This window comes from Martes martes, assembly GCF_963455335.1.
Source record: "Martes martes genome assembly, chromosome: X".
Lineage (NCBI taxonomy): Eukaryota > Metazoa > Chordata > Mammalia > Carnivora > Mustelidae > Martes > Martes martes.
This window is the reverse complement of record NC_137897.1, coordinates 76,370,528-76,386,564: the sequence shown is the minus strand read 5'-3', so window position 1 is coordinate 76,386,564 and position 16,037 is coordinate 76,370,528. Positions and strand designations below refer to the sequence as shown.

The 16,037-nt window shown below is 44.5% G+C and overlaps 1 protein-coding gene across 3 annotated transcripts in view; it reads left to right on the top strand.

Moving 5' to 3' along the window:
* Positions 1-217: 217 nt before the first annotated feature.
* The window catches only part of PCDH19 (protocadherin 19), a gene marked incomplete at its 5' end in the record, with an annotated part of 127,773 nt that continues 111,953 nt past the window's right edge, over positions 218-16,037 (top strand). For 2 of the 3 annotated variants that reach the window (XM_080795891.1, XM_080795892.1), the window contains 2 exons: positions 218-2,364; positions 5,944-6,271. In XM_080795891.1, the coding sequence (XP_080652017.1) occupies positions 218-2,364; positions 5,944-6,271 (2,475 nt within the window). Of the gene's footprint in view, positions 2,365-5,066; positions 5,208-5,943; positions 6,272-16,037 lie in introns of all 3 variants that reach the window. The other variant, XM_080795890.1, reaches the window with a different exon arrangement.

The window sequence follows — 16,037 nt, the reverse complement described above, 5'->3', positions numbered from 1 at the left end:
GCCAACCTCCTCCGAATCTGCTGCAACCTCAGCATTGGAGCCGACGCGGGTGTCTCCCCCGCGCCGCCGGGCCGCCCTGGGCGGGACTCCTCCCGCGGCCTCCCGGGCCCCGGGGCGCGCGCAACAGGCGGCCCGAGTCAGCGGGAAGCTGGAGCGCCGGCGGCGTCGGCCTCGGAGGGGTGTGGAGAGGCGAGGCCAGGCAGAGCCCCGCGCAGCCATGGAGTCGCTCCTGCTGCCGGTGCTGCTGCTGTTGGCGGTACTGTGGACGCAGGCAGCTGCCCTCATTAACCTCAAATACTCGGTAGAAGAGGAGCAGCGCGCCGGGACGGTGATCGCCAACGTGGCCAAGGACGCGCGCGAGGCGGGCTTTGCTCTGGATCCACGGCAGGCCTCTGCCTTCCGTGTGGTGTCCAACTCAGCTCCGCACCTGGTAGACATTAATCCCAGTTCCGGCCTGCTTGTCACCAAGCAGAAGATCGACCGTGACATGCTGTGCCGCCAGAGCCCCAAGTGCATCATCTCGCTGGAGGTCATGTCCAGCTCAATGGAGATATGCGTGATTAAGGTGGAGATCAAGGACCTGAACGACAATGCACCCAGCTTCCCAGCGGCACAGATCGAGCTGGAGATCTCCGAGGCAGCTAGTCCCGGCACGCGCATCCCGCTGGACAGCGCCTATGACCCGGACTCAGGCAGCTTCGGCGTGCAGACATACGAGCTCACGCCTAATGAGCTGTTTGGCCTGGAGATCAAGACGCGCGGCGATGGCTCACGGTTTGCAGAACTTGTGGTGGAGAAAAGTCTGGATCGCGAGACGCAGTCGCATTACAGCTTTCGCATCACCGCACTCGACGGGGGCGACCCACCGCATCTGGGCACTGTTGGCCTCAGCATCAAGGTGACCGATTCCAATGACAACAACCCAGTGTTTGGCGAGTCCACCTATGCAGTGAGCGTGCCAGAAAACTCACCTCCCAATACACCTGTCATCCGCCTCAATGCCAGCGACCCAGACGAAGGCACCAATGGCCAGGTGGTCTACTCCTTCTATGGCTATGTCAATGACCGCACACGTGAGCTCTTCCAGATTGACCCACACAGTGGCCTGGTCACAGTCACCGGTGCCCTAGACTACGAAGAGGGGCACGTGTACGAACTGGACGTGCAGGCCAAGGACCTGGGGCCCAACTCCATCCCAGCACACTGCAAGGTGACTGTCAGCGTTCTCGATACCAATGACAACCCGCCGGTCATCAACTTGCTGTCAGTTAACAGTGAGCTAGTGGAGGTAAGCGAGAGCGCCCCCCCGGGCTACGTGATTGCACTGGTGCGGGTGTCTGATCGGGACTCCGGCCTTAATGGGCGCGTGCAATGCCGTTTGCTGGGCAACGTGCCCTTTCGGCTGCAGGAGTATGAGAGCTTCTCCACTATCCTAGTGGACGGACGGCTGGACCGCGAGCAGCATGACCAGTACAACCTCACGATCCAGGCGCGCGACGGCGGCGTGCCCATGCTGCAGAGTGCCAAATCCTTTACAGTTCGCATAACGGATGAGAATGACAACCACCCGCACTTTTCCAAGCCTTACTACCAGGTCATTGTGCAGGAGAACAACACACCTGGCGCCTACCTGCTTTCCGTGTCAGCCCGAGACCCCGACCTGGGTCTCAATGGCAGTGTCTCCTACCAGATTGTGCCGTCGCAGGTGCGGGACATGCCTGTCTTCACCTATGTCTCCATCAACCCCAACTCGGGCGACATCTACGCGCTTCGATCCTTCAACCACGAGCAGACCAAGGCATTCGAATTCAAGGTCCTGGCCAAGGATGGCGGCCTGCCTTCGCTGCAGAGCAACGCCACGGTTCGGGTCATCATCCTCGACGTCAATGATAATACCCCGGTCATTACGGCCCCACCCTTGATCAACGGCACTGCGGAAGTCTACATCCCCCGCAACTCTGGCATAGGATATCTGGTGACCGTGGTCAAAGCAGACGACTACGACGAGGGTGAGAATGGCCGGGTCACCTATGACATGACCGAGGGTGACCGCGGCTTCTTTGAAATAGATCAGGTCAATGGCGAAGTCAGAACCACTCGCACCTTTGGCGAGAGCTCAAAGGCTTCTTATGAGCTTATTGTGGTGGCCCACGACCATGGCAAGACATCTCTCTCCGCCTCTGCATTAGTCCTAATCTACCTGTCCCCTGCTCTTGACGCCCAAGAGTCAATGGGCTCGGTGAACTTGTCCCTGATTTTCATTATCGCCCTGGGCTCCATTGCCGGCATCCTCTTTGTCACTATGATCTTTGTGGCAATCAAGTGCAAGCGAGACAACAAAGAGATCCGGACCTACAACTGCAGGTAGAGCCAACTTTTTATCTTTCCTTTGTCTTGGGTGAATAAGTTGTATCTGTGTCTGTGTGAAAATCCCATTGCTTTTGTTTCCTATTTAAATGCATGGTGTGTACACCCTGCGCTTGTTTTTGGAGGGGGGAAAGTTTGTGGCAGTGCAAGTTGATCAATTCTTTTGATCTGACAATTTGCTGGAAGACAATCATTTACTGTTTGAGTGGTGGATTCTGTCACATAATGATGATGAGCAGGAAAGCAATTATCATTTTAAAATTTGTGCAGCTGTCTCCATGAAGTTATGGCAGGAAAAAAATGAGAGAGAGAGAGTCAATTTTCAGTAGAACCACCAACACCAAGTCCCACAACTTGATTTCAGGGACACAGTGCTTTGGGGACAGATACTGAAAGGAGAGGGAGTGCTGGTACTCGCCCAGTCTTGTAGGTAAACTGAAGAGAGCCTGTGAGTGGGTGCCTAAGGTAGGAAACAGAGTTGAGGGAAGAGAAAACAGGAATGTGTGGGAAAGCAGGTGATTAGTATTTTTTTAAGTGCGTTCTTGGCTTGTTTTCATCCATTACCCAAACATCTGGCTGTGTAAGGTGAAATTCTACCGGTCATTCATATTTTCACATATCTGGTTGATTGATGAGGTAGAGACCAAACATCTCAATGAGGGATAGGACTTCGCCTCCCAGATGTTGCAGTAAAAATAGCAATCTTCTGGAGCTGATGGTGTTTTTCTGTAATGTGGGATTCAGCTGTGGCATTAAGATCTGGTCCCTACCAGTGGATGTCACTATGGGCTATTGTGTTACAGTTTCTTCTGGAGTATATGCGGGGTGCATGTGTATGTGGGGAGGGGTGGCGGGATGAGAATAGAAACTGGAAATGACAAGTAGTATTTTTTTTAAAAAAAATTCCTGATAAACACATTAGAGGGTCTTGTTGAAGCCCTTCCTTACAATTGGCCAGAACAAATAAGTCTAAGTATTTCTGGAGTCCAAGTTAGGATAAATACATGTAATTTTTTCCAGCAGTGTCTCATCGAAACAGTTGAAAAAAAAAAGAAGTTGTTTCTTTAGTTAGCTGAAATTGAATGATGCTGCTGTTTCCAACCAAGGTGTGTGTGTGCTTTCAACACACCTACACATCCAGCGTGTCTTTTGTGCCATCTGTGCTTGCATGTTAATCAGTCAAAATATGTTCCTGTAGGTCCAGTTTGTATTTGACACCATATGAAATGCATACTTCTGTGAATCAGAGCCCCCTGAATATGTAACAGCCATGCAATTATTGTTTCCCTTTTACTATTCTCTGCGTTACACAAGTTAGTAGACAAATGCTAACCACACATGAATATCAATCAGGTGCCATAAAAGAGCAGCTGCAATGCCTCATAAACGCTTTAATCCTGTTACTAGTGAAATGGCCGTGACTTTTCTTTCCTTCAGCTCTGAGTCATTTCAGATGGGAGAAATGGAAATTAATATTGCTCTTACCTTTGAAACCTGTGACTGCCAGTGGCGATTTTTATAGGAGAAAAAATGGGGGTCTGTAAAATTTTATTTATATGAGATAATGATAGAATGGACTCTTTTTAAGCCATTTCCGTAGTGTAAAGTAAATGTATAAGACCCTTTTCTTGATGAAAAAGAAATCATCTTGAAATAAAGATAGTGAAGGCTTTGCCACTTCTTGGTGATATATGACTAGAAGTGAGAGCTCTTTCTGAGAGCTTGCCAGGGAGATCATTAAACAGGGAAGAGAGCATTTGAAATTAAAAAAAAAAAAAAAGAAAATCTCAGTGCTCTCCAACTTCACTCACATGTGTATTTTGTAAAGAGCTCTGTTCCCCATGATGGTTTGGGATTAATGAAGTACAGTTTAATTAAATAATTGGTCAATACAGAAGGGGCTGCTCAGTGAATGCCTCAGCCAAGTAATTGGACGGGGCATTGCCAAACTTACCCATCATGGGTAAACAAAATCATTAAAACTTCCCATTGATTCTATAAACAGATTAGAGAAGAAAATAAACCCTAGTCCTGGGGTCTTTGGGATTTTATTTGCTCTTAAGCTCCAGTAGCATCAGCTGCAAGTATGCCTGAACACAGCGAAAGGGCGAGGGAATGTAACTGCTCAGCCCTAGGAACATCCCTGGGATAGAGTAAGAATTTGCCTCGGGAAATATGCAATCTTCCTGTACGCTCAGACCTTTTAGAAAGCCTGTCTTTCCATGTATTAGACAAGAGGTTTTCTTTTCTCAGCCCCTCCTGAGCCTCTTCATTAAGTGCATTCATTTATGAGACTTGTGAGGTGATCTGCAATTGCTGCTGAATTTGGCTCCCTTTTTGTATTCAGACAATTAGCTTTGTTGAGCAGGAAGACAGTCACAGCCTTTCCCTTGTAAAGATCAACCTGTATTATTTATTAACCCTATTGTTTTGCTGATTATTGCCCAGAAATTGAATTTTCAAACAATAAGGTGAATCATTATGTGCAAAGGAATAAATGACTTTTAGAATCTAGCTACAATTCAATGTATTTCTTTTGACAAGTCTCTTAATGCTTGGTGTCTTCGGTGCACGTTGCTGGGTCTGTGTCAGTGTTAATTAAATTGAGCTCTTTATGTTCCAGTTGCAGCACAGCTGCTTGTAGGTGCACCTGAAGGGAGAAGGATGCTGAATGCACTAACCTTTAAATTCCTTTGCAGTAATTGTTTAACCATCACTTGTCTCCTCGGCTGTTTTATAAAAGGACAAAACAGCAAGTGTCCGCATTGCATCTCGGTTTCTCCCATTAGCAAGGAGCAAGACAAAAAGGCAGAGGAGAAAGTGAGCCTAAGGGGAAAGAGGTAAAAAGCACTTTCCCTCATTCAAATGGGTTTGGCTCTCCACTTTCTCCTGGAGAGGAGGGGTAGGGTGGGGAGTAGAAAGGAGCAGGGGTAGGGCAGGGGGAAGGAGGGTGTGGAGGAGAGAAGCTGAGGGTACATCAAAGGATGGGGTTTGATCTATCCCACTGCAAAACTGATCAGGTCAAAGAGGTATCTGACTGAGAGTGTTCGCTACATGGCAAATGCCTGGAGGAACTGGAAAGGAGATTATTTTTTAATTCCTTCTGTCTCCTCTTCTTTTAAATTAATACTTGCTTCTTATTTCACCCAGAGGTTCCTTTGGGTTCCAGGGGAGCTCCAGACTTGACCATTTTCATGCTTTTTCTCCCATAGGCTCAACTTTCCCTGACCTCCCCACTCTTGCTAAGCAGCCACTGGCAATGAGAAATTGCACATCCAGAGTATAGAAACATTTGGGTGGGGGGGAATAGGAGGTTTGTATGTTTAATATGAAAACTGTATGGCCCTTAGCTTGTTTTCACATGTACAAAGCACAGGAGAAACCTGATGATGTAATGCACCAGAATAAGAAGCTGGAGCAGAGAAGGGGTGCAACCCTCTGGGGTGCTTAATATTTATTAACCAATGCATTTTTTGGGAGAGCATTAGCAATACATGTTGCCTTTTTTTCCTTTTTCTTTCTTTCTTTCTTTCTTTCCTTCTTTTCTTTTCTTTTTTTTTTTTTTTTGTCACGTAGAATTGCCGAGTACTCCTATGGGCATCAAAAGAAATCAAGCAAGAAGAAAAAAATCAGTAAGAATGACATCCGTCTGGTACCCCGGGATGTGGAGGAGACAGATAAGATGAACGTTGTCAGTTGCTCCTCCCTGACTTCCTCCCTCAACTATTTCGACTACCACCAGCAGACACTGCCCCTGGGCTGCCGCCGCTCAGAGAGCACTTTCCTGAATGTGGAGAACCAGAATACCCGCAATACCAGTGCCAACCACATCTACCATCACTCTTTCAACAGCCAGGGCCCCCAGCAGCCAGACTTGATCATCAACGGTGTGCCTCTGCCTGAGGTGAGTGCATCTAAGGGGTTCTAAGAGGTCCTCCCGGCTGGCTCTCTTTCCCATGTTGCTCCCCCAGACCCACATAGGCCTCTAGGCTGCAGAATTCCCCTACAGGGGTGGGGAGGACTTCTTTGCCTAAGCCCATTTCTGTAGTCAAGGTTTGCCAGCAGGGTCTCTTGAGGCAAAGGATAGCCCAACATAATGGGTCTTTGTAGGGGTGGATGTTAAGGGTGGGAGCTCAAGGGGTCTGTACCTTGGAAGTCTCTGTATGGTGTTCTGGCATAATATGAATTTGCTCCACCTGTTGCAAATGCGGTATGCTTGCCACTCAGTGGTACCAGTGTTCCAGTTAAAGTGGCTGAGAAAGAGTGGATCAACAAGCAGTGTTAAAGATGGGTGAACCCTAGAATGCTCAGGGGCCAATTCTCCAGTGCAAGAGTGATTCAGCTTCCTGAAGCCCCCTTTTCTTTTTCTTTGGCCATATATATGCTTTCCCAAGAATATGGGTGGGCTGGTTAAAGGGATGCAAACAAAAAAATTTAAAAAACCACGTTGCCATTTCTTGGTAGTTCTTTTAGTGATGTTTGACAAACAGGGAGGTGGAAACTGTCACTAATAACAAACGTTTCAGAAATTAACTATGATCTGAGTTTGCTCTGTTTCCCTTTACCAGGTATGAAGGTTTTCAAATGGAAGCTTTTTTTTTTTTTAACACTGTGTGGTCTGATGTTTGCTGGCTCTTGAATAATTTCAGGGTAGTAGGGTGATAACATGGATGATGGTGGGTGGGTGGGTGGAACGCTATAAGTAACAGCTCTTAAGTTGGTTTCTTGTTTCCATGAATTGCTTAAGTTCCTCTTTGTTTGGAAATTTGATGCACTGGGAGGCATATGCCCTCTTCCAGGCCACTAATGAAAGGAATACTGTAGATTTGAATGGCACTTCCACAGGTTTTGAAGCACGTGCCCAATCATTGTCTCCTTTGAGCCTTGCAATAGTTATCTTGATAGATTACCCTTCAGTAGATGAAACAGAGTCCAGAGATGGTAAGGGAGTTGTTCAGACTCACAGAGCAGGACATGGAGAGACACACAGAGAGAAGAGCGGGGTAGGGAGGGAGAGGAAGAGGGAAGTGCAGAGGCAGAGAAAGGAAAGAGAGGAGAGCCTAGATCACAGGGCTCTATAACTTTCTGGCAAGTGCTGTTTCAGTGCCACCATCCTGCCTTGGAAATAATTCAGCCTGACCTACCTAGGCTATGATGCATATAAAATGGTCTCATAGTATTTGTATCAATTTCAGAGGGCAATTGAATCAATTGCTTTCCCTAGTTTCCTGAAAAATCATTCTCACCAGAAGTAATTGGACCAAACAACAGTGCTTTTAATGAGAAACTGATGATCTTCTGCCAGCAACAAAAGCACCAGTATTTTCAATCTATAAATCTATATATAAGGATTTATTGAAAATCCAATATCATGCCACAGAGGCACTGTTACAATTATGGATATCAGTATATACTACAGGAACTAGATCATAGACTTTTTGGAGGACTACTTGTGGACTACTAAGAGTTTAGCCACGGAAAGGAAAAGGTAGTGCTATGTGGTGGAATCAGGTAGACCATGATTTTGAATCTGGGGGACACCTCTTGGTATGGAATCCCTTTGAGTCTCTGTTTTCTCATCTACAAAATGGGCACATCTACCATGCAAGGTCGGTCCAAGGAATATATGTATGGCATTGTGTAATGTAAAGGGTGCGACACATACATTTTCCCTGAATCATAGATCTCCTCACTAGACAATAATTGGAGAATCATTTATAATGGCCTGCACACCTGAGTGTGACCCCATAGACACTGTAACTAAAGAGGAATTTAAGTTGGTTTTGTATAGGTAACACCTACAAAGTGGTGTGCTTGGAGTATTCATATTGGATGTTAAACAATGGGGGTAGAAGATGGCAACGTTGTGGGTTCAGGTGCTGACTGCTCTTGTTTTTGGAGATAGACAAAAGAATAATCATCTGAGGACGTGGTGATTATTTCTGTGATCAATTCAAGGCACTAGAGAAATGTGAGCCCCAGTGCTTATGAGATACTTACAGTGGGCAAGAGACATATGACTGTGTGTGTCTTCATGGTTTACCAAAGACCTTGGTGTTCTTTTTGATTCTCCTATAGGCAGAATGAAATAAAATATTGCTTCAATTATTTAGAAAAGCCAATGAAAGTCTGAATTCTGATCTTCTCCCCAACTCACAAAGCCACATGCTCTCCTTATTTAATAAAATCACAGAGATATATAGTGTCTAGGGCTAGTCAAGGGCCAAGGCAGTGTGTCCTAGACCCAGTGAGACCAAGTGTGTATTTCTAATATGCAGTCCTGTAGAGTTCAACTGAGAAACCCATTCAGAAAGAGGAGGCCATTTTAACCTGCATCTGTCACAAAGTTATGCATGGGGAAAATGACACTTCTCCTTTTCTTTCCATATCAGAAGTCCCTGAATGAGGACTAGGTAGAATACTTAGGTACAGTGAAATCTATAGAAGAGCAAGAATGGTTGATTCATACCTTCAGCTAATATTTATTGAAGGTCTCCTTTTTTTCTGCTCTAGGCTTTGGTGTTACAGAAATAAAAAAGATCTTCTTTCGTCTCAAAGAATGTACATTCTAACAGGGGAGACAAGCAAACAAATAGGTGATTTGCAGTGTGGAATGATTTATGCTCCTGTTGCATTCAATAGGATATTCTCCATTCCTAGGATAGTAATATCCTGATATATTTCCTACCTTCTCTTTATATTTTCCTATTAATTAATTAATCCATCCAAGAAACCACCATTTATTAAGAAGTTATAACAGAGTGGTAAGTGCTATGATGTGATAAAAATGAGATTCTATGGAGACTTCTGTATTAAATCTTATGTTACTTACATTTTTCTTTACATTATTTCATCAAACCATTCTTTTATCTGTTCATTAACCCCAATAGCATTTGTTGCACACTTAGAATGTGCTAGATACTGCACTACTTGCCCAGGATCCAAAAATAAAACACTTGATCCTTGACCCTAGGGAATTTACAAGGAGGCAGACAAGTAAACAGGTCAATTCAATTCAGGATAACTTTTCTTTTCTGAGCGTATGTTACATTATTACTCTCCCGATTGAGACCAAAGCCCTGCACATTAGGTTTCTCTGCTGGGCTACCTTGTGACAAACCCACTCCCTCCCTTATCTGCAGAGTCAGTTACAAGGCTTTACAGTGGTTCCATAAAGGAGTGGGGAACTTCTTCCCTTGGAGCACTCCATCATACCTTATCACCATGGCGTTAGATATCAGTAAGCATTATTAGAGAATCCAATGTGCTCAGCTGTGTGGCAGGTACCATGGGGATCCCAAATAAATATGCGATGCAGCAGCAGCCCACAGAGAGTTCAGTCTGGGGAGCTAAGATCACCCAATGATTTCCCTGCAAGTAATATAAGAGTTTCTAACCACATGTTACTTTGTAGACTTCCTAGGGCTCCCCTTCTGCTTCTTTCTTGGCAACCCTGCTATCATTTATATGTAGACTTAACTGTTGAGCTCCTAAGGTTTGGTGCTGCTTGCAAAAGGGTAGGTCTCTTCTGCATCAGTGTGCAAACCTAGCCACATCTGAATATTGTTGGCCCTAGAAACCAAAGGGAATGTGATGTTCAATGCAGTTAAGTAGGTAAGGTAAAGGGAGAGGAGCCTAGGGAATTGGAACTCAGCCTTTAGTATCACAGAGACTGTCATGCCTAGAATAACATATCATTATTTGCAGGTCTTCTGATGTTGGTCAGGAAATCGGCTATGTGGATTTTGTGGTTTTGTACACAGATTTGGAGAGGAAAAGTGGAGGATGTCTTTGCTGTTTACAGAAGACTTCTTTAGAATTAATGAAGTCAGGTATCCCTTAAATATTTTAAATTGAAGGGTGAGAGTTGCATTTCTTGGCATCCTGGTATATTTAGTCCATAGATTTAGTATATGCATGAGTGAATGTATGTGTGGTGGGAGGAGAGTGAAGAGAGGGGAAAAGAGATTGAAAAGGGAGGGGAATGGAGAAGAGAGAATAATAATAGGTTTTCCAGTTTGCTAAGATTTTTCTAAAAATATTCCAACATTTTTAGAGTCTCCTTATTATGGCAAATACTTTTTCTTCCAATCTTATGAAATGGAGGCATGCCTACTGGGCCCCCCTGGATGCTGGAAAGTGTTACTCTTTTGTACATCAGCATCTCTGCTTTACCCTTTTTGTCACCCAAGCTGTGATCATTGCTGGAAGAAAATGAAATTCATTTCTTCTACTGCTATTGGAGACGTGGGTGGGACCTCTTCCAGCTTTCACGAAGGTCAAATGGACACCCAGTCTCTTTGGTGAGGCATTTTAAAATTTTAGTTTTCTAATGTTGAATGATTCTGAGCTGATACTCTGAGGGAGTCATAGTGGTCAAAACTTCCCGAATTTTAGATTTAGATTTAGATTTTAGATTTAGGATTTAGATTTTGGTTTCAAACTCAGTCTTGAGTTCTATTTTTCTACCTTTTGCTAGCAAACTGTGGCATCTTCAGTATGAGACATTCTAAGGCTTTGTGTGCTCTGCTATGGCACTGAGTGGCGGAAGAGTTTGCAGACTAGGAATGTATGTGGCAAACCAAACTGAATTCTTCCAATGATCTTACAGGAAGTCCCTATGCATGTTATCTTAGTGCAAATAATGAAACTGAAACATCAGTTAGGCTTTGAAGAAAAATAGGAAGAAAGAAACAGCTCAACATGCTTTGGTCCCTAAAACAGAGTTTTAAAGCTAGGGATTTGCAGGGATTTGAGTGAAACCATGGGTTAAGGATATAGAAAAGCAGCCCCAAACCTATCAGATGTCAGTTTCAGGAATCAATAGGAAATTGATATGTATGATGAGGCTGGTTTGAATAGCAAGGAAATGACACCGCCTCCAATGAAAACAAACCAACAAACAGTTCAGTGAGCGTTTTAAATTTTATTTTTCTTTTACTTTTCTTGTTATGACAGCATTTTGGAACTACCTAAGTCTTATCCCTAAGAGTCAAAAGTAATCCTCAGGCAGCAGAAGGAAACAATGGGAACAGTGCAACCTGCATCTTTTCAGGTGCACACACTCCACTTTTCTCTAAAAATCAAAGGCTCCACTTCTACTAGGAGACATTCTAGGGCCACCCATTGCCTACATTGTATCTTATTGGGCCATTCACATCTAGGGGAGGCAGTGTGTTTCCCAGTGGGGATCGGGTTGCAAGATGTGTTCCAGAATAAACCGTTCCTCTGTTGTCTCCATGCAACTGCCGCAGAACTGAGTTAGTTTACATTAGTATTTGCTAATTTATTATTATCATTCCTTATTGGCAATTAACTGGTTACCTTAGAGATCACCTCTCTCCCCATACACCTTCACTAAAGTTAAGCTCAGCCAGAGTGCTTGCTAATGATCCTGAGATTTCTCTCCCTGGGGGATTGGAGGCAGGACATTTTCCATAGAGGGCTCTGAGGCTTTGGAATTCTTCTTATTAGAGGACCACTTGTTTTGGGGTCCTGGTGGCCCTACCTGGTTTTTCTTTGATTGCCCATCAGACTTACAAGGTGGGAGGAGCTGCAGACCTCACCTTCCCTATCCTTGCCCTAGTCTTGGTTGTGGTTTTGGTATTTTGTGCCCAGAGGCTGAAGCTAGGGGTGTGGGGAATTGCTTGTTAGGAATTAGAGGGCTAAAAAAAGGATGAAGCCACCTCGTGGCAAAGCTGGAGTTTTTGAATTATGGCGCTGCAGAGGATCTGAGGCAGCTGCTTGGAGTTTCAGATATTGACCCCTCTGCTTGTGTATCTCAGCTTTCAGGGCTTAGGGGAGACCAAGCTTGGCTGGATCGAGTGTCTCAGATGTGGGTAAATGAAGCCATTTGTACAAGAGGCCTGTGTGTGAGAGGCAGGAGGTTGGCTCAGGAGCGGCCATTTTCTCCTACTGAGAGGAGGCTTAATTTCTTGATGTGTGACTGGCTGGCCTTTAATGTGAGCCTCATTTACTTCGAACAATTGAGCGGCTTGAAGTGAAAGTCCCAGAGGATCAGTTGTTTGTAGAGGGAAATGCTCTTCAAGTTACATTTCCTTTTTGGCTCTTGTGTAGTTAGGAGTGTTTTTTGTGTGGGCTGCGTGCTGAGGGTAACTCTGCTTCCAATGGCTGTACCCAGGCTGCGAGCGCCTCCCTGTGTCACCCCAGGGAACGGTGTGGAAAGTACTGCAGCTTCCTGGAGCACAGCTCTGCCAGTGTCAGGAACTGGGGCTCCCGTGCAGACATCTCATTTGTTATATCATTCAGCATTTTGCTTAAAAAATATTGGCTGGGACCACACAGCTCCACAGCATCCCTGGAAAAGATGTGAGAAGGAACCAGTATTTACGCTCTGTAATCATGAAAATGGAGTTACAGAGCGGACAGATGGCTCAGCTAGGCACACAACATTTGGGGCCAAACCAGACTCCATTTTGCTTGATAGCAGTTCCTCTGGTGCAGCTTCAAAGTGCTTTTTGTTCCAGAACTGAAAACCTGATTGGGTAACACAAGAGGACCTGTGGATATACCTTTGAACGGTCATTGTGTTCCTGAAAAGCCTTGCTGCAAGTGAGTGTTTTGTAAATTAGACCCTGTATTAACCGCAGTGATGGCATTCCATACTTACCAAAACCTTGTGGTGGATTTGTTCGTAAAAGAAAGAGCCCCACATAATGTGAATAAACAACTCCTGACCAATGTCCTTTGTTAAGTCTGGATTTTTCACATGTCTTGTTTTTCTTAAAGTGAGATTCCTCACATGGGCGAGATTTACAAAACCTTTGAAAGGTGGGCCAATTCATTATTCTCTTGAATTCTCACTGGTTGGCTTTCCTGGTTGAAGTTCACTTACTTAAAAAAATGTAATTATGTAATATTTAAAATACACGGAGTCCAGAGAAGACAGGTACATGTCACCTGGATTTAACAAATGCCACATTTCATATTTGTTCTCAAAAAAAAAAAAATTAACGGTTACAGCTACCCCCTTCCCATCCTCTTCATCTTCCTCCACTCTTTGTAAGTCTGTGGCTGGAAGCACCGAAGCCTATTGGGAATGTGTTTGGTGCTTTTTGTTTTAGCCTCCTGAGCTTACTTCTGAAAGACATGGCTCTCACTTTGCTGCTCCAGGTTCTAAATGCTCCCCAAGTCAATAAGTGGTTCTCGGATTCAGTAGAGCCTGGGAATTACTTTGCAAAATGAAAGGGCTCTCTTCTACTTCCTTTAAATTCAGCTTTTGGGGAGGTAGAATATTACTTTTCAGAAAGAAAGAAAAAATGAGAGTGAGAGTTAGACGGATGGACAGACAGACAGGTGTCGGGGTAGCTCTCTTGAGTTTCGAGCAGACCGTTGGTGATCCAAGGAGGCGAGAAGCTTGATGGGAATTCTGCATTCTCCTTGAGCTCCGTGTTCATGGACGAGCACCAGGCCTTCTTCATGTCAGATGCTTAAGCACAGCCTTGATGTGTGTAGGCTTTGGATGCCCCATTAAATCTCTGAGTACCAGGGTGACCAGTTTTCAGCTTTTCCCACTGGGCCCCATCTGGCTGCTGTTCCATGGCAAGCTGCTCTCCCTCACTGCCACCAGCACTGGCCTTGGTGGTCTCTGCTTTCTGGATTATTTTCATTTCTAAATCTGATTTCCAGAGCATGAAGGGCACCTCTTCTCAGATTGTGTAGTTTGCTCTTCTCAAAAAAATGGATTCTCTGTGTAAGCTGGCAGGAAGATAAATTCAATTCAAAGGTCAGATTCCTCTCCCTTTAGAGGAGTGTGTGTGTGTGAGAGAGAGAGAGAGAAAGAGAGAGAGAGAGAGGGAGAAAATGATATGCTTCTCTTACCCGCTTATTCTGCCTCTGTGGTGATGGAGCCTTTATGGGCTGGGCTGGCCTGATTATACACATGTCTATGAGCTTAGACGCTCAGAGTCCTGCTCCCGACCCTTTGACACTCTGCTGGTTAACTTCCTGAGGAAAAGCTTCTAAGTCTAGTCACAATAAGGTGTTATTCCCCCACATGTGAGACCAGGGCACCCCGATTTGATATAGCCCAGGAACAGAGTTCCTGGGGACTATTTTTAATTGAGAGTTCTGAGTAGGAAGCAGCCAAATAATCATTGCCATGTGTGCAACCCAGCTTAAGAAAACTTTATAGGGAATTTCAGCTCCTTGGAAATTGTTTTCTGAGGCTCAGTTCCTCTTTTTGTGCCTTTTGGACATAATTCTGTTTCAAACTCTCCTCTAACCCTTTAATTCACTTGGCTTGAGGAAATCCTATTTGGGCTGCTGATGCATCCAGGTACTTAGCTATAGAACCATATCTTTTCTAGGTGAGATGTATGAGCAAGGATCAGTCTGCATTCAGGGGGATTGATTTAACCTTTAAGCAACTTTTTTTTTTAACAACTAAAGATGTCTATGATCTAGCATTCATATTTGAAACTTGACATGTTTGAGGGATGCAGGGCTCTGAAAACGCAGGTCTGAGCAGAGGCATCTGTTTATACGTAATGGTGAATGGCTTGTTGCAAGACTGTTTTCTTCCTCTTTGCTGCCAGGCACCGTGGCCTATGGTGAGGACACAGGCACACAGCGCTCTGAAGGTTGGCATTGACTCTGACCTTGCCATACTGGTCGTTTCTTTAAGTAGTGCATTTCCATCTGCTCAAGTATAGACTCTCAAGTGATGGGGTATGCTAATGGTAATGTTTGTTCCTTAATGCTTAGGGGAGAGAACATGATGGCATTAGCGTTAAATAAAAGCTTTTCTATGGGACTTTGGCTGATTAAAATTGCAAGACAATTTATGATAGTTATGGCTCTTTTGTAACAATCTCAAATGCCACATAAGAAATTTTCTGTACGGCTTCGAGCTTGCTAGTGGGGTGTATGTCCTTATGTCTCCAGGTCACTCTTTGAATTTTGCCTCTATTGAGGAATTTTATTTTCAAGTTGGAAAAATACAGGTGTCTTGTTGCAGTAAAAAAATACAATAAGGAAAATGTCGAAATGGAAAAAAGTTAAACTGTCTTTGCACAAAGTATACTTAAATTTTAACTGTCTTTGCACAAGGTATACTTTGTAGAGTGATCTGACAGGTCAAAACTTTATAAAACTAGTAAGCCACAATACCATGGCACTGGGCATTGTTGGAATGGCATCAGGGGACTCAGTCTTTGCACTTCTGATCATCTGGAATCCTCAGGAAGAGATCATGGGAGGTGGAGAAAAACCCGCACCTGCCAAGGTTTGTGGCTGTGCACAGTGCCATATTTGGAGGTACTGGGAATCCAAGAATGTGTGACATTTACATTACCTTGCTCTCCTCACCCTCTGAGTCTAGCAAACTCCGTCAGGACAGTTATCTTTAATGTGTGAGCCACCCCAAGTCACTGTATTCCCAAAGATAACAATCGAGAACTGTAATTCTGGGATCAGGGAGGAGGTCACTAGCAAAACCGATGACACAGAATTAAAAACCTCGTAAAAGAAGAGCTTTAGTTCATTGAAATCTATTATCACTAAGGAAACCACTCCAAGACATCGAGAGTTCTGAAAAATCCAAACAGATGCCAAACTATATCAACCCTGGAACAATTACATGAGGAGATTGGGTCAGGGTATCTCCAAGTTCTTTTGCAGCTCTGACTGTAATTTTGTGAATTTTATAG